At 47.4% G+C, this 19,314-nt stretch overlaps 1 protein-coding gene across 1 annotated transcript in view; it reads left to right on the plus strand.

The window, feature by feature from the left end:
• Positions 1 to 19,314, plus strand: part of LOC144822490 (laminin subunit beta-4-like) — a 500,129-nt gene that overhangs the window by 274,153 nt on the left and 206,662 nt on the right. Inside the window, exon 9 of the mRNA XM_078680103.1 lies at positions 4,962 to 5,150. Coding sequence (XP_078536229.1) covers positions 4,962 to 5,150 — 189 coding nt within the window. The remainder of the gene's footprint in view (positions 1 to 4,961; positions 5,151 to 19,314) is intronic.

The raw sequence follows: 19,314 nt of genomic DNA on the forward strand, positions 1-19,314 counted from the left end.
ACAAGGTTAAAAATTATAAAACAATCAATCATTCAGAAATATATCCAAAAACGTGATTATATATCATACAGGTTAAGTTATAAAACAATCAATCATTTAGGATTATATCCAAAAACTTGATTATATATCGTACATGTTAGCTCAATCCATTAGTAAATCAAGTAAAAACCTCCAACCTTTTTTCTACAGCACATAGAAATTTCACAAATACTGAATTCATTAATAAGTCTTCAGAGTTTAAACATGCTCGAAGGATATGTTCTGACAGAAATAGTTCTCACCAATATGGGGTAAAACTCCACTAACCCCAAAAATGGAAAAAAATAATCTGTGCTTTCCAGAGCTGGAGCAAAGGTAAGTCCACTTTTTCCTACAGTTTGATACCTTCTTTACAAATTTCGAGTCATAAGTATGTCACACTTGACAAGGCAAAATTATGTTTTGAGAACTCCAGATTTAAACCTCTGTCTTCCAAAGTACGCAGTATCATTCCCTCTGAGATTTCATTGCTTTCCTTTTTACCTTCACCAGAATCACCAGGATAGCACCCTGAAAGAAGAGTACACCTTTGACATCATTAGTGAGTTCATGTATCCACCTCTGGAAGACCACCATGGCCAACAAAGGGCATGCATGTGAATTACCAACAAGTCATCTAAAAAAAGGCTATCAAAAGCATACTATTGGAATGTAATGGAATCTAGTAAAATGCTACTGAAACGTCAAGTGTGCCAACTTACTGATGTGAAGCAGGGGAACATACCAATAACAGCATTGTTTAAATCATCGGGGTAAACACTGAACCTGATCTGTCCATTTGACCTTCTCATGATAACCAGCAGCCATTAATTTCTCTAACTCCTTCTCCGCTTTATCACTAATCTTAATCGGGATGTATCTTGCTTTGTTGACCTTAGGTTTTGCATTACCCTCAATCTAATCTGTACAAACCCACGAAGTCTCTCATTTCTGCCACTGAACCCCCATGAACCTTACCTCGATATTTCTTATCCCATTTCTTCTTCCTCACCTACCACCAACAACTGCTCCTTATTATTCTGTCTAAAATGATGTTGAGATTCCTCCGATCTCTCCAGCCTTGCATAGAATGTCCACTCTTAGCTGCATACAGTTTTCCTTGTGTAAACCTATTCTAACATTTTAGTGTGAAAGTGTGATAATCAATCGTCTTAATTGGTTTACCATTTTATACCACATCATTTACATCACTGGAAGCAACAGACCACCAAATTATTTTCTGTCTCTTTCTGCTACACTTCTTTAGCCACAATTTGAGCATAAACCATCGTCAGCCTATATTAATTTTACTTTATGGTTTATTATCTTGTTTTCCTGCTTCCTTTTGCAAAGTAACCCATGCATTTACATATGTCACAGCTTTGTATGATAGACAATCATGACTTATCTGAAGCAACATCTCTATTCCTTTTTAGATTTTTTTTTGTTCCAAACATTCTTGGCGCAGTCATTTACTTTACTCATTGAGTCGCAGATGGACTCTTTGCCTTCTTTCTTGATAGATTTTGCACAGTGACCGGAAATTTCTGCTATCCTAACCAATTTAATCATGTCCTTCAATGGGACATCTTCATTGATCCAAATTCTCTCCTTTATGTTTGCGTAATTAGTATGCATACTTATTTGATGTCTAATTAATTCACCATTTAAATTCTCAAACTTGAAATACAGCCATAAATTCTTGAGACTAGGCACATAGCCAGCAGTTGCTACTTCCTTCTCTTGCTTTCTATTGAAGAACATATATCTATTATTCCACTATGCAGACTTTATGCGCTAAATACGCAACCATGTTAGCTATGGCACTACTGAATGTATTCCCTTTTCCAGCTCCTCTTTCTTCTTTAGGCATCTGTTGATAACTTTTTTGTCTTTCTCATGTACGTGAATACAGAATATTCTTCTTTCCTTTAGCAGTGTTAATCTTTCTTCTTCAAAACTCAAAATGTAATTCGTAAAATATTCATTCTATTTCTTTCCTTCCATTCTTGGATCCCCAGGAACAGAGAGAAAAGCTTGAAGAGCCGTTAATGTTATATTTTACATCATCCTTGATGCTTTGTGTGGAGAAATGACACTGAATGTCAGGATACACAGTAATCCTATATCCAGGACAGTATTATCTCCCTTCAGAACAATGATGTAATAATGTAATGTGCACCATTCTTGGCTAATACAGCTAATACCTGCTGGAAATCCCCTACAGTGAGTGATCGGCCACGAGCACACCATCAGATTACTCATACACACAGAGTTACATTATTGTAGTTCTCACAATTCATGGAGATTGTTTATTTTAATTATGCTGCGTTATTTGCATAAATTTGAGAATTTCAATGGTAAATTCTGCCAGTTGTGTGATAATGCCACGTTCGGGGTTAAAATCTAGCACAGGTGCAACACAAAGAACCTGAGAGTGAGCGTGTTTTCTTTGCAGCAGTTGTGTTTTTTGGTCTATTTTCTATCGTGAATTGCATCCTTGTGTCAAAAATTAACACAAAGATGCATTTTTCACTAAAATATAGTGTTATATGACACAATTGCATTTTGCGTAAATTTGCATATTGTTGCACAATTTTCATAAAATGTCATATAATTATGTGACGCACAGTACGCAACTCTTACACACACCGCTTTATTTCAATTCATTTTTAGTTTGTGCCCAAAGTATAACTGTCTCACCAAAATAACAGGACACTTGTTACTTTGTTACATGATTTGCTGAGCTAACAGCGACCTGACTCACTCCTAAACAGCTGATTACTAATTACTCTTGACAGCCAAAATGGAGGCATGAGCGAGCAACACTTGACATTGAGCTTTCCTGTCAGCTCACAATTCAGAAGCAAAGGAATTTCGGTCATCTCTCAATATGTTGCAAGCGTAGCATTCTCCTTCAGGCTCTTGCCTTCCTTCCTCATGCTTTTTGCCAGAATACCTACCACGCACCTTCCTTCCGTACAGCAAGTTCCAATACCCACCTTACGCTGTCCTCGCGTTAGTAGTCAATGGTCCCTGGACGAAATCTTACTTGAAGCAGAACGTGAGCCATTCTGCTCTAGAGCCAGCAGTTCATACCTGATATCTCCTCCGATACAATCCGAAGAACTTTAATTTATTTTTGTCTGAAGTTCACAGATCTAGCAATTCCGTATGGCTTCAAGTTGATCCTTCTGGAAGGATTGAGTGACTCACTTGCGTGCTCCCAGACATTTATTGCCAAATTTGCAGTAAAGCAAAACAAAGAACATGAATGAATGAAATAGGTTTAATAGATCGAATGTATGACGTTACAACGCATACATTTACAATGCATGCCTTTACAATGCAGTTTTTACATCACACCATCCTTTACAACGCATTCTTTTACATAGCATGCCATAACATCGCATTTTCAGAAACTACCTTTACAACGCATCCCATTACATCGCTTTATATCTTTACACTGCATACCATTACAATGCATATCATCACATTGCATTTAAGGTAAGTGTTGCTTAGTATCGGGATAATAACTACTATTCTAACTCCAGTGAGTGCAACAGTAGGGTAAGTGTTGGATAGTGTAGGGGTAAAATTACTATTCTAACTCCAATGAGTGCAACAATAGGGTAAGTGTCGGATAGTGTTAAGGTACCATGCGTTGTAATGGTATGCGTTGTAATGACTTGCGATGTAGTGCCTGCGTTGTAGTGACATGCATTGTAATGACATGCATTGTAGTGACATGCAATGTAATGGCTGCGTTGTAATGACATGCAATGTAATGGCTGCGTTGTAATAACATGCAATGTAAAGAATGTTGCGATGTAATGACTGCTATGTAAAGGTAGCGCGATATAATGACTGCGTTGTAAAGGTTGTTTCCCGTTATATTACATGAGTACTAGAAAGTTTCACGCCATAATCTTACCAGGACTCAGGATACCACAAGCCCAGATGTCTAACTACGCAAAGGGTCAATTTGATGGTGATTCCACTGATATTGGTCTAAAAATGTATGTATTTCGATGAAACAGCAACAATGATCTTTAGAGGATAAGGGCAAAAGTAGAGACGCCATATAATTTCATGCCATGGGGATGTCAAATAATTATTGCCAGGAAATATTTAAATAAATGGGAACATTCCTCAGTTTCAGCTGTATGTCATTATATAGACTATCACTACATTATGCAACTACTACTTTGAAGCTACAGTATCAACCAGTTACATATATGATGTAATGAGCCACTAAATAAGCTTACCATGCTGACAGTAGAGCTTCATCAGCCCTTTGCCTGATCCTATTGCTATCTCTGATTCTAATCTTTCCTTAATCCTAACGCATTTTCTACCATTTAAATTCACCTTAATCGTCTGCCTCAACCTAACCACAAACATAGACCCATGCCTAAGGCTAATCCTATGCCTAGCCCAGGGCTTTACCCTAACCCTAACGCTAAACGGACAAGAAACCTAACCTTAAATCTACCCTAAAGCATAACCCTAAATTTTAGCATTATTCTAACTATAAATAAACGTAATCGAAGAAGTTAGGCTAATTCCAAATTTACGCAACCCCACCACCTTAAACTTAACCTAACACTTTACCTAAACCTTTACTCTAAACCTAAGCTTACCCCTCATCCCAACCGTAAAGATAATCCTGAATCTAATCCTACCAAAACCCGAGCCCTAAACCTAACCCTAATACTAATACGGAATTATAATCTAATCCTAACCCTAAACCTAGCCATAAACACACATCAACAGCCCTAAATGTAATCCTCAATCTTAACCTAATCCGTACTCTAGCTCTAATTATATTCATAGACATAACCATACACCTAACACTAAATCACAGCCTACTCTTAACTAATGACGCCAACATGTCAGTGAAGTTTGTTTTCATCATCCTGTGTATTTTTATTCCCTGGCAGAGTGCAACTGCAACGAACATTCTGAAAAGTGCCATTTTGATATGGATGTCTACCAGGCCAACTATGGCCTCAGCGGTGGCGTGTGCGATGACTGCCAGCACAACACATTTGGGCGCCACTGCGAAAAGTGCAAGCCTTTCTTTTACCATGATCCACTGCGTGACATTTCCGACCCATATGCATGTGTTCGTAAGTATTCACCATTGTAAAGTTCATATGAAGCATACACTGTTTTATTTTAGCTGATGCTTGTCAGTGGAACCACGGTGTGCTGGGAATGCAGAGTGAGGTTAAGCTCCCCCACAATCAATCAATCAATCAAAACATTTCTAGAGCGTGCTACTCACCGTGAGGGTCTCAAGGTGCTGAAGGGGGAGGGGTGTTGCTACTGCTCGAAAAGCCAGGTCTTGAGGTGTTTCCTGAAGGTGAGATGGTCCTGGGTCATTCGTAGGTGTGCGGGGAGGGTGTTCCATGTTTTGGCTGCCAGGTAGGCGAATGATCTTCCTCCGACGGTGGTTCTGCGGATTCGTGGGACGGTGGCGAGGGCGAGACTGGCAGAGCGGAGCTGGCGGGTGGGAGTGTAGAAAGAGAGGTGGTTGTTGAGGTATTCAGGGCCCATGTCGTGGAGCGCTTTGTGTGCGTGGGTGGGGAGCCTGAATGTGATCCTCTTGTTGATGGGCAGCCAGTGCAGGTTTCTCAGGTGGGCGGCTATGTGGCTGTGGCGAGGGATATCGAGGATGAGTCGTGCGGAGGCGTTCTGTATGTGTTGTAGTCGTTTCTGAAGTTTGGCGGTGGATCCTGCATATAGAGCGTTTCCGTAGTCCAGTCGGCTGGTGACGAGGGCTTGGGTGACCGTCTTTCTGGTTTCGGTGGGGATCAACCGGAAGATCTTTCAGAGCATGCGCAGGGTGTTGAAGCATGATGCCGAGATGGCGTTGACTTGCTTGGTCATCGCGAGGGAGGAGTCCAGGATGAATCCCAGGTTGCGTGCGTGGTCTGAGGGTGTCGGTGCGGAGCCCAGAGCTGAGGGCCACCAGGAGTCGTCCCAGGCGGACGGGGATTGTCCGAGGATGAGAACCTCCATTTTGTCTGTGTTCAGCTTCAGGCGGCTGAGCTTCATCCAGTCTGCGACATCTTTCATTCCTTCCTGTGGGTTGGTTTTGGCGGTGGCTGGGTCTTTGGTGAGGGAGAGTATCAGTTGGGTGTCGTCAGCGTAGGAGAGGATGTTGATGTTGTGTTTGCATGCGATGGCGGTGAGGGGGCTCATGTAGATGTTGAAGAGGGTTGGGCTGAGTGAGGAGCCTTGGGGTACGCCGCAGATGATCTTGGTGGCTTCTGAGCGGAAGGGAGGGAGGCGGACTCTCTGGGTTCTGTCAGAGAGGAACGAGGTGATCCAGTCCAGGGCCTTTCCTTGGATCCCAGTGTTGAAGAGGCGGGTTGTTAGGGTGCGATGGCATATGGTATCGAAGGCTGCCGAGAGATCCAGGAGGATGAGGGCGGTCGTTTCTCCATTGTCCATCAGGGTCCTGATGTCGTCGGTGGCCGCAATGAGGGCCGTCTCGGTGCTGTGGTTGGCTCGAAATCCAGACTGGGATGGGTCTAGCGAGTTGTTTGCCTCGAGGAAGGCAGTCCGCTGTTTATTGACGGTCTTCTCGATGACTTTGGCCGGGAAGGGAAGAAGAGAGATGGGGCGTCCGCTGTGTATTCCTTCAGTAGGTCGTTGATTTCTGCATGCCTCCAGCTCTCGGGGAAGGTGGTGTCGGGATTGAGAGCAGCGCAAGAACACGCAAGCGCCACTAACCTGACTCTGATGGCCAGCAGAGACGATAGACGATAGTCTCCCCAACTCCGTACTGCACAAAACCCCACAATGGAATATACCCACTATGCGAGCATGTACAGAAAGGGGCCGGGAGGTGGGTTGACAACTGGGGATCTGATGCTTCCTATACCATCTGGTCGATATACCCACGAGACCACTAGCACTGTGACACTGCAGACGGATGAGAAGACAGAGAGCAAGAAATCAGTACCACAAGCTATTACTGTCTGACCTCTTTTCCCCCCTGTTGACGAACTCACCAGCTTCTCAACCCCGTGTATCCGAGTATGGCTCCAGAACATGTGCTCTGCGAGTTTATGGAGAGGTTGCCAAAAAGTACTGAGAAGTTAACTTCACTTCTCGAACTATCCACACCTCAATTTGCCTAGGAGAGGTTCTGTTAGGGCTTTTGGTAACTGGCGTTATATGACACGCCGAGTAAGGACCACAATACTCCTTGTGGACGGAATAGCCCAGAATACTATTCTTGGCAGTGAACACTGACAGAGATATTTTGTATAACCCCAGGGTACATAAACAAATGAATGAGCATCCGCACCAGTACTATACGAATATCAGAAACAATAAGCGAATAACATAGGAGGCGAGCCCGCACTCCTCAAATATACTTGCGCGGCAAGATCCGGCTTGTAACAATGATTCCACATGAAATCTGACCACGCTGGCTCTTCGTCGGCGCTGCTGTTTACCAGGAATCTGACCACGCTGGCTCTTCGTCGGCGCTGCTGTTTACCAGGAATCTGACCACGCTGGCTCTTCGTCGGCGTTGTCACAATCGAAACACAAACTCCAGGGAGAACTACCCAAACTGCGTGCGAGAGAATCCGGAACAAGATTGACAAGCCCCGTTACATTCCATAGGCGGAGTTTAAATAAGGTCCTCCCATTGTTCCAATCCCCAGCGCCTTATGGCCTTCTGGGACTTGTAGTGTTTACGTAGGGGGCGCTCAGTACGGAGTCTTTTGTATCTGGATATGTCCACGGTGGCGATCGCTACAGAACCCCCTCTCGAGGACCGCCGTCCCGGCGGTCATCCTGGTTTACCGGGAAACTGCTCATGGAATAGCGCTACCAAATCAGGACAATGTAGATGGGCCACAGGCTCCCAGGTCCTGTCCTCGGGGCCAAACCCCTTCCAATCGACCAGGTACTGAATCCTGCCACGCACCATGCGAGAGTCCAGGATAGATAAGACCTCATATTCCTCCTGCCCTTCAACAGTCCGGAGCTTGACGATCTCTCCCCCTCCACTCAGCTCTCCGCCATTAACAACTGGCTGCTTAAGGCGTGCAACTCCACCGTCCCCCTTAAGAGAGTGGCTATTAAACGTGCTCATGCGGCTAACCGGTGGTTTACCCCTGCCTTGAGGGACAAAAAGCTTGCCACCCGCAGAGCCGAACGTGCTTGGCGCCGCTCCTATTGCCCCCTACTCAAAACTTACTTTTGTCAGTCCATGAAAGAGTACAAACATGATATCCTGAAAGCCAAGATGGAGTACCTTTCAGGGAGAATTCTGACAGCAGAGAATCAGCCAAAAGAGATCTTCGCCACTGTCCATGAGCTCGCCGCTTCCGACAGGGCGACCCCCAAAATCCCTCCATCTCAAACTCTTTGTAACTCCCTTAATTCTTATTTTCTCGAGAAGGTCGCCCTTATCAGGGCCAATATCTCCCCTTCACTGTTGATACCCTCCCCCGCCCATCCCACCCTTCCCATTCCCTCACTTATTGAGTTTCCCCTCCTCACCCGAGACTCCCTGCTTCCCCTCCTGGCCCGGATCAAATCGGGCTCCCCCCAGGATATAGGCCCTGCATTTGCTCTTAAAGAGCTCTTCTCCAACTGCTATGTCCCTCCTCTCACCCTTATTAACCACTCCCTCAGTATCGGCACCGTTCCCTCTGCCCACAAGTCGGCAGTCGTCATCCCTATTTTGAAAAAGGCAGGGGCGGATCCATCCTTGCCCTCCAACTATCGCCCTATCTCTCTCCTCCCTTACCTTGCGAAGGTCTCAGAGGCTCACGTCACCAGGTCTCTCAGTTCCTTCGTAGAATCCACGGGCGCCCTCTCTACCCGTCAGGCGGGCTTCCGCCCGCTGCACTCAACCGAGAAGGTAGTGGTGTCGGTGATGGATCATTTAAGGGAGGGGATTGACACTGGCCGACCACAGGCTCTAGTCCTGTTAGATCTGTCCGCCGCGTTTGACACGGTGGACCATGACATCTTGTTAACCCGTGTCCAAGCGGCGGGCATCGGAGGCACGGCCTTTGCCTGGCTTCGTTCCTTCTTGGCAGATAGGGAGCAGGCCGTTCAACTTGCTAACTTCACGGCCCCCTCCAGGAGGGTGACCTGTGGAGTTCCACAAGGTTCCTCCCTATCCCCTTTATTATTTAATTTATACATCTCACCCCTCATTTTTTCTTTACAGCAGATGGAGGTCTCGGTGTTCAACTACGCCGATGACCTCCAACGTATTTTTAACCTTTCATCCTCCCCTTCCTCGTCTTCCAATTTCCAGAAGGTTATGCTTTTCATCCAAGGGTGGATGAACTGCAACCACCTCAAATTAAACCCGGACAAGACCGAGCTGGTCCTGACGGGGGGTGGTTGCAGTCCCTGGTCCCCTTCCTTCTGGCCCTCTTCCCTTGGTTCCCCCCCCTTCCAGCCCTTAAAGTTAAAACTTTGGGTATCTTTATTAATCCTCAGCTCACCCTCCACACGCAGATCAGTTCTGTGGTGTCTGCCTGTTTCTTTTCCCTCCGGACCATCCGGAGGGTCTCACGTTTCTTTTCTGCTGCCGCACTCAAGCTCATTCTCATGGCCATGGTGCTGTCGCGCCTTGACTATGGGAATGTTATCCTCAACGGTGCCCCGGCTTACCTCATCCACCGACTCCAACTGATTCAAAATCAGGCGGCCCGCCTGATTTTTGGGCTCCCCAGGTCCAATCACACGTCCCCCTTGCTTAAGTCCCTCCACTGGCTCCCGGTGAGGGAGAGGGCGCTCTTCAAGCTGGGCTGCATCACCTACCAGGCCAGATCTGGGACCGCCCCCTCCTTTCTGTGCGAAGCTATCTCTCCATACTGTCCGTCTAGAGAACTTCGCTCCACTCACCTGGCCTTTCTGTCAGTCCCTCGCTTCAGGAAACAGAAGGCCGGGGGGGCCAGATTTGCTGTGCTGGCTCCATCCTTTTGGAACTCACTTCCACCTGCCCTTAGGATGTCTCCCTCCTATCTGGAGTTTCGTAAGCAACTGAAGACCTTCTTGTTCTCCAGATCTGCCGCAGCTTAATCCGCTTCCCACTGATCCTCGGCTATCTAGCGCCATGAAACCGTTTTCGGTATAAGAGCGCTCTATAAATATTTTAAAATTCAAATTCAAATTCAACTTCCACAGGACGAGGACGGTCGGGCAACCGCACGCTCGGAAGACAAGGACGCAGGAGTGACACATGAAACACAGGATGAATGGTCCATGACACCGGCAACGAGAGTTTCATGGCTACAGCGTTTATTACTTCACACACACCATAGGGACCAACATACTTGGGTTTCAACTTCGTAAGTCCCTTCAGAGGCAGGTTGCTAGTGGAAAGCCAGACCTTGTCTCCAACCTTATACTCAGGCTCTGGGGATCGTTTCTTATCAGCAAAAAGCTTCTGGGCCGCTTGAGATTTTACCAGATTGTTCCGAGCCTCGATCAGGATTGCCCTAAGATGAGCATGGTGTTCATGAATTGCAGGAACTAGGGATTCAGCCGGCCATTCAAACGGAAGCATGTTTGGGTGGAATCCGTAAAGGCAAAAGAACGGAGAACATCCCAGAGTGGTATGTATAGCGTGATTATAGGCGAACTCCGCCAACCACAAAAGGATGGTCCAATCAGAGGAGTTTTGCAACGTAAAACATCGCAGGTATTGATTGTTCAAGAGTCTGATTGAGACGTTCCGTTTTACCATCCGTTTGCGGATGATAGCTGGATGAGAGACGAGCATCTATCTGCAGGATAGTACATAGAGCCTTCCAAAAACGAGAGGTGAATTGTGTTCCTTGATCCGTTATTAACACTCTCGGTAATCCGTGTGGTCGTACGATGTGTTGCAGGAAGACTCTAGCTAAGTCACTGGCGGAAGGCAGACCAGGTAAAGAAATAAAATGTCCCATTTTCGTAAGATGGTCGATCACCACCAAAACGACTGTCTGTTTCTCACAAGGAGGCATCTCCACAATAAAATCCATAGACAAGGTATGCCACGGTGTGGGGGGAATCGGTAATGGCTGCAACATCCCTGGTGGTTTAGTATGACAGGCTTTTCCTTGGGCACAGATCGCACAGTTTTTTACATACTCCTTTATATCGGCTCGGACATCAGGCCACCAAAACGATCGTTCCACAGTAGCGGTGGTCTTGTGAATGCCCATGTGCCCCCCTAAAGCAGAATCGTGTGCCCATTCTAACACCTTGCGTTGTAACACAGTTCGGGGTATGTATAAGGCATGGTAATGATATGCTAACTGATCTTTCTCGCATCGGTGAGCGGGCTCTTCTTGCACCCAGGATGGTATGTCCAGATCAGTTAGGGCAACTCTGACGTCTTCGAGGAAATCATCGGAGGTGATCAAGGAAATAGACATTTCTGATTGTTCGTTCCCCTTAAGAATGGAAGGGGGTTCCGTGGGAGTTAGTACTTCTTCATCTTCCAGTCTGGAGAGCGCATCCGCTTTTCCGTTACGGGTCCTGGGTCTATACTTGATCACAAAGTCAAAATCAGAAAAGAAAAGGGTCCACCTCAGTTGACGAGGAGTCAAGGCCTTTGCCGTTTTCAAAAACAACAGATTGCGATGATCTGTGATGATTTCCACAGTATGTAATGCCCCTAGGAGATAATGTCTCCATTCTTCACACGCACTCTTGATGGCTAGGAGCTCTTTGTCAGTGATGGCATAATTGACTTCACAGGGTGTGAGCTTCTTAGAGTAGTATGCCACGGGATGAAGCTGACCTGTGGTAGGGTGACGTTGAGACAGCACTCCCCCGAGGGCATACTGTGATGCGTCAGTTTCCAGCACAAATGGCATCTTAGGGTCTGGATGTCGAAGAATGGGTGCTTGGGTAAACTTCTCTTTCAGAAGTTGGAATGAGCTCTCAGCCTCCTCTCCCCATTTAAAAGGGACGTTTTTCTTCAAGAGGGCAGTGATGGGATGTATGACCTTAGAGAAATCCTGAATGAATCGCCGATAGTAATTGGCAAAGCCAAGAAAGCTCTGCACTGACTTGACGTTTCGTGGCGTTTTCCAGGTCAGTATGGCATTGACCTTACTCATGTCCATTCGAAATCCCTGAGCATCGATCACATATCCCAAAAAGGCAACTTGTTGAACATGGAAAAGGCATTTCTCCAATTTGGCATACAGCGAGTTTTGTTGTAGCCGTTCCAACACAGTTTTTACATGTGTGATGTGATCTACCAGAGATGCAGAATATATCAAAATATCGTCAATGTAAACCACACAAAACGACTCCAAACACCCCCTTAACACCTCATCCATGAAAAACTGGAAGGCAGCGGGGGCGTTGCATAGGCCAAAAGGCATCACCCGGTATTCGTAGAGGCCGAATTTAGTTCTAAACGCAGTCTTCCACTCATCCCCCTTCTTCACGCGTACAAGATGGTAAGCCCCGCGAAGATCAAGTTTGGTGAAATATCGAGCTCCCTTCAACTGATCCATCAAAACAGGGATTAGGGGCAGAGGATACCGGTTCTTGATCGTTACTCTGTTTATGGCTCGATAATCGATACAGGGTTGCAACTTATCACAGTCCTTCTTGGGTATAAAGAACATGGGTGACGAAGCAGGAGAGGTAGAGTGTCGTATAAACCCAGATGCCAGATTGTCATCTATGTAAGTTTTTAGATGTTGTGTCTCCTTTTCCGTCAGGGCATACACCCTGCTGCATGGGATATCTGCACCCGGAATGAGGTCTACCCGGCAATCATAGGTACGATGGGGAGGCAATTGGGTGGCTTTTTGTTTGTCGAACAAAGCATGAAATTCACGGTACTCATCAGGTAATACTGTTGCACAGCAGAACGAGTCAACGGAACATGCACCAGCTAAGTAAGTAGCGGGTGATGGATCCGGTGGGACGTCATGGTATATTGTGTCCCGACAGTGTTCTTTACAATACTCAGACGTCATACTGACTGTCCGAGATGACCAGCTTACCTTAGGGTCATGCAGCGTGAGCCAGGGCATACCCAGAATGAGACGGAACTGCGGGGCGTCTATGAGGTCGAACTGGATGTACTCACAATGATCCCCTCCGAATCTCATTAATAGAGCATGAGTATGGTATGTTACAGGGCCTGATGAAAGTACGGTACCATCCACTGCTTTAACGGTCTCAGGTGTACGTTTCTTTTCACAGGGGATACCCATTCGGAATGCATAGTCTTGGTCGATGTAGTTCCCTGTAGCTCCCGAGTCCAGCAGGGCATCGACTCTTAATGAGTCCTGGTTTCCTACCCATAGAGAAACACTCAAATTCATATGGGCGACTGCAGGATGAAGGGTATTTGCCACATAAGGAGAGACCATGGTAGGTGGCCGTCTCAAACCAGAGGTCTCAATCTGATCCGAGACCTTCAGTTTTCCGACGGCTCACTTGAGGTTAGAACGGCCTGTACTCGGGGAAGGGGATTCTTTCCCGGAACGTAGTTCCTGGCCCTACAGTCATTGATAAAATGCCCACCTTTGCCACAATATAAACAAAGTTTGAGTCTCCGTCGCCTGTCCCTTTCTTCCCTGGTGAGAGGACCACGGATTCCTCCAATTTGCATGGGTTCCGGTCCTTCTGGTGTCTTGGTTTTTTCTTCACCCCCCTGCCGGGGTTTAACCATGGGATATGAGAATCTATAGTCTCCCCTGTTTCTATCTCCTTTTCGTTCCAACAACCGGTGATCCAGTTGAACGGTTAGATCTATCAGTTCTTCACAAGTAGAAGGTAATTGCACTACTTGTGCTAATACGTCCTTTAATTCGCCCCGGAGGCCTTGATAAAACAAAGAAATCCGCTTCTGAGCAGGCCAGTCCGTTTCCACAATAAGGCGGTTAACTGTAGTTATATATGACAACAGATCCTGAGATCCTTGTCGTAAGGACATCAGTTCGCGGTCTAGAGACAACATATGGGACTTCCTGTCAAATAATTTACGTAATTCAAGGCACAAATCGGAGAAATCATGCAAAACAGGGTCATTCCTTTCCAGTAAGGGGATGGTCCAACTAGACGCATTACCTCCCATGTAGGACATCATGAATGCTGTTTTGGAAGCCTCATCTTGAAAAACCACAGGCTTACATAGGAAATGAAGACGACATTGATTCAGGAAAGTTTCAAATTTTCAAGGGTCTCCATAAAACCTTTCGGGAGGAGCTAGAGGTATTCCATGATTTTGGATTATATGGACCGTGGGATTGGTCTCGGTAGAAGAGGAAGGGGCTGCAAACGAACCCCCTGGTTGGAAGGAAGAAGGCGGTGGCAAAGTAGCCGGCCTAATCAACGGTTTCGCAACCGGTTCCTTATGCGCAAGATCTGACATCTCTCTACGCAAGTCGGAGACCTCTTTGTATAAGGCCTGGTTCTCTGCACGAGAGGTTTGGACTTCTTGTTGGAGTTCTGAAAAGCTCTCCAACAAGGAAGTAAGAATGGTATTCGTGTCCATCGTCTAGGCTGGGCTGTTTTCTTGGGCTTGTCAATCTGTTGGGATTGAGAGCAGCGCAAGAACACGCAAGCGCCACTAACCTGACTCTGATGGCCAGCAGAGACGATAGACGATAATTCCCCCAACTCCGTACTGCACAAAACCCCACAATGGAATATACCCACTATGCGAGCATGTACAGAAAGGGGCCGGGAGGTGGGTTGACAACTGGGGATCTGATGCTTCCTATACCATCTGGTCGATATACCCACGAGAACACTGGCACTGTGACACTGCAGACGGATGAGAAGACAGAGAGCAAGAAATCAGTACCACAAGCTACTACTGTCTGACCTCTTTTCCCCCCTGTTGACGACTCACCAGCTTCTCAACCCTGTGTATCCGAGTATGGCTCCAGAACATGTGCTCTGCGAGTTTATGGAGAGGTTGCCAAAAAGTACTGAGAAGTTAACTTCACTTCTCGAACTATCCACACCTCAATTTGCCTAGGAGAGGTTCTGTTAGGGCTTTTGGTAACTGGCGTTATATGACACGCCGAGTAAGGACCACAATACTCCTTGTGGACGGAATAGCCCAGAATACTATTCTTGGCAGTGAACACTGACAGAGATATTTTGTATAACCCCAGGGTACATAAACAAATGAATGAGCATCCGCACCAGTACTATACGAATATCAGAAACAATAAGCGAATAACATAGGAGGCGAGCCCGCACTCCTCAAATATACTTGCGCGGCAAGATCCGGCTTGTAACAATGATTCCACATGAAATCTGACCACGCTGGCTCTTCGTCGGCGTTGTCACAAACGAAATCTGACCACGCTGGCTCTTCGTCGGCGTTGTCACAATCGAAACACAAACTCCAAGGAGAACTACCCAAACTGCGTGCGAGAGAATCCGGAACAAGATTGACAAGCCCCGTTACATTCCATAGGCGAAGTTTAAATAAGGTCCTCCCATTGTTCCAATCCCCAGCGCCGTATGGCCTTCTGGGACTTGTAGTGTTTACGTAGGGGGCGCTCAGTACGGAGTCTTTTGTATCTGGATATGTCGACGGTGGCGATCGCTACAGGTGGCTGACGCGTACGAGCTGTTTATGATGTTCTGGAGATGGGGTGCGATGATGGTGTCGGCTTTGTTGAAGATGTGATGGGGGCATGGGTCCGAGGGGGAGCCGGAGTGGATGGAGTTCATGATGTTGGTGGTGCCTTCAGCGCTGGTGGGGGTCCAGGTTCTGAGGGTGGCGGTGGGGGTCGCTGGTTCGGTGACTGGAGGCAGAGTCTGGGGTCCGAAGCTGTCGTGTATATCTGCGATCTTTCGGTGGAAGAACGTGGCGAGGGAGTTGCAGAGTTCTTGTGATTGTGTGATGTCGTTGTTGCTGGCGCTGGGGTTGGAGAGCTCTTTGACGATGTTGAAGAGTTCCTTGCTGTTGTGAGTGTTGTTGTCTAGCCGCTGTTTGAAAGATGTCCTTTTGGTGGTGCGGATCAGCTGGTGGTGTTTGCGGGTGGCGATCTTGAGTGCTGTCATGTTTTCTGTAGTTCGTTCGTGGCGCCAGGTTTTTTCGAGGGATCGGCGGGATTTCTTTGATTCTTTGATTCTTTGAGGGCGTCTGTGAACCATGAAGTTTTCCTGTTGCTGGTCGTGCTAGGGGGGTTCTTTAGAGGTGCAAGGTCGTCGGCGCAGTTGGTGATCCACTGTGCGAGATTGGGGGCTGCGTCGTTGGTGTCAGCGGTGTTGACTGGCGGGTTCTAGCTGAGGGATGAGTGGAGCTGGTCTGTGGTGATTTTGCTCCAGCACATCTGCGGGGAGTTTGTTGCGTGCGGTGGTGGGCTGTATTCTTTTTGAAGGTGAAGTGGATGCATCTGTGGTCGGTCCAGTGTAGTCCGGTGGAGCGGCTGAAGGATACGTGTTTGCTGGCGGAGAAGATGGGGTGGAGTGTGTGGCCAGTGATGAGGGTTGGGCTGTTCACCAGTTGTTTGAGTCCGAGGTTGGCGAGGTTGTCTAGCAGTGTGGTGGTGTTGTTGTCGCTGTTTTTTTCCAGGTGGAAGTTCAGGTCTCCAAGGAGGATGTATTCTGGTGAGGCTAGGGCGTGTGGGCTGATGAAGTCAGCGATGATTTCGCTGAATTGTGTGCGTGGGCCCGGGGGTCTGTAGATGAGCGTTCCTCTGAGGGTGGTCTTGGGGTCGGTGTGAATCTGGAAGTGTAGGTGTTCGGCGACGGAGAGGGTGTCTTCGGTGTTGGTCGTGATGTTGATGGTGTTCCTGTAGACGATGGCGATTCCTCCTCCTGATTGGTTGACGCGGTCCTTCCGGGTGATCTTGTAGCCGTCCAGGATGGCTATGGCGATGTCGGGGGCCGAGGAGGCGTTCATCCAGGCTTCCGTGAGGAAGGCGACGTCCGGTGCTGTTGTGTCGAGGAGGTCCCACAGTTCGACGGCGTGCTTGTGGACGGAGCGGGTGTTGAGGAGGATGCACTTGAGGTGGTTGTTGTTGTTGTTCTTGCTGTGTTCGGTGGGAGGTACATAGGTTCGGCAGGTGTATTTACAGGCTTGGCAGGTGAAGGGTCCGTGGGTTCGCTTCGGGGGGGCTCGGTAGCAGGCGGGTGTTCGTCCGGTGTTGAGTGCGTTGAGGGTGTCGGAGTTGTATCTCAACAAGCACAGGGGTCAGGGGTACAGAAGGCAAGAGTGGCACGGGGGGGCAACAGGGAACAAAGCAATAACAAATAAACAATCAGGATGAGCAAAGACACAGTACTTAGCCTGGATGGCGGCTAGAGTGGCAGCAGGAGCCGGGACACGCAGGGGGCACACAAAAACGAGCACAGGGGTCAGGGGGGTACAGAAGGCAAGGGTGGCACGGGGGTGGGCAACAGGGGTAAAGTAAATACAGAGAGACAATCAGGACGGGCAGAGCAAGTACTTAGCCTAGAAGGCGGCTAATGGAGGCACCAGGAATCGGGACACACAGGGGGCTGCGTGGCGGTGAGGGTAGCGACCTACCTAGTGGCAGGGTCAGGAAGATTTGTTAACGTATAATGGGATTGCAAGTGATTTAGGCTACTCTCTGAAGGTTATGTATATGTGTATTCTGGAATAAATGTAGATGTGCAAATAACACAACATGTATAGATGTGCAGATTGTAATATGCTATTTATTACCATTGTGGAGTGTGGGGTGGGCCATGACTCATGAGAGCCAAGGCTTCGAGTGGGTCATGATCAGGGCCGGACTAGCTGTAGCCTGCACCAGGCGTTTACCCAGTGGGACAGAGGGTGGGTGCCGGTTTTGTAGCCATGGGAGCCGGATTTGTTACTGGGGGGCAATTTTACAGCAGTGCTGCAATATCGACCCCCAGTAACAAAAGCAGCAGTGTTGCAATATCTTTTATCGGCCCCCTGTAAAGAAAAGTGGGAGCAGTGCTTCTCCCGAGCACCCCCTCCCGCCCCTCACTCCCAATCAAGCCGTGGTCATGATGTCCCACATTTCCCTCTTCAATGGTAATACATTGCATAATACTTGATACAGGTCTCCATGTATGGCTTAACCTTGAGTATTAATAAAAAAAACGTAATAAACCAAAATCAAGTTACTAGGGGTTATATTTGTGCTGAGAACTAAAATCGTATTGAAAAAGTCTGATTGTTAGCAGAATTGGTTTCCTCTGCAAATTGACTGCAGCATGCCATCTGGGAAGCAATGTAATTTGTTTTACAGCGTCATTTTCTCTGCACTTTGGGGCAGATTTATGATGCCCTTGCGCCTCCTTGCGCCGCAATTGCGTCACTAAATGTGACGCAACGGCGGCGCAAACAATGCGCCCTATTTACAACGTGACGCATCTAAGAGATGCATCACGTTGGAAAGCCCTGCACCATAAGGAGGCATTCCTGCGCTGGGGGGGCGTTCCTGCGCAGGACGCCTCCTAAAAGTGGCTGAGGGATATCTATGAGATTTCACTCAGTCACTTTCTACGTCAATTCCTTACGCCTGCTTGAAGCAGGCGTAAGGGTGACGCAACATGCATTGAATAGGAGGCTCCTGTGCATTGCAGGAGTCATGTCGCACTTGCGACATGACTCCTGCAATGCGCCGCCCGTACGCCGAGAGATGCGTCACGCATCCTCACTGCCTTGCACCATGGTGCGCCGCATCATAAATGCGGCGCACCATGGGTGGCGGAGCAGTGTCGCACTGTGGCGCATGTTAACTGGCGCATCCCTGGGGATGCGCCAGTTAACATAAATCTGCCCCTTTATGAATAAATGTGTGAATCTATGAATAGTACTACACTTATTCTAAATGATGTGTTATTGGGCCGCATTTCGTTCTTGTAAACTAACATTTATAACACACTGTGGTGCATCATTCAATCAGACATTTGTAGAGCGTGCTACTCACCCGTGAGGGTATCAAGGTGCTGGGGGGGAGCACCTACTGATCGAACAGCCAGGTCTTGAGGAGTCTCCTGAAGGTCAGTAGGTCCTGGGTCTATATGCATCAATAGCATATTCATCGTAGGTGCATTCACATAGGTCAAAAGCCCCAGGGTCTCAAAAAACATAGAAAGAATTAAAATCGGGATCCAGCTTAGGTTAATTTCTCTGATGGCGCTCAATTTTGTGGCGACCCATTCTCCAAAGATCACCCAAAAAATGAGAGTTGAGCCCATTGCAAATTTACAAGTTTGTACCAGTCACTCAGTGCAAATGTCAATTCAAGACAGGTGCAGGGTTGTCCAGTAGTGATTCATTTAATGTGACCTGACGCTCAACCGCGAAGTCAGCTC

Source organism: Lissotriton helveticus, chromosome 1_1, assembly GCF_964261635.1.
Source record: "Lissotriton helveticus chromosome 1_1, aLisHel1.1, whole genome shotgun sequence".
Lineage (NCBI taxonomy): Eukaryota > Metazoa > Chordata > Amphibia > Caudata > Salamandridae > Lissotriton > Lissotriton helveticus.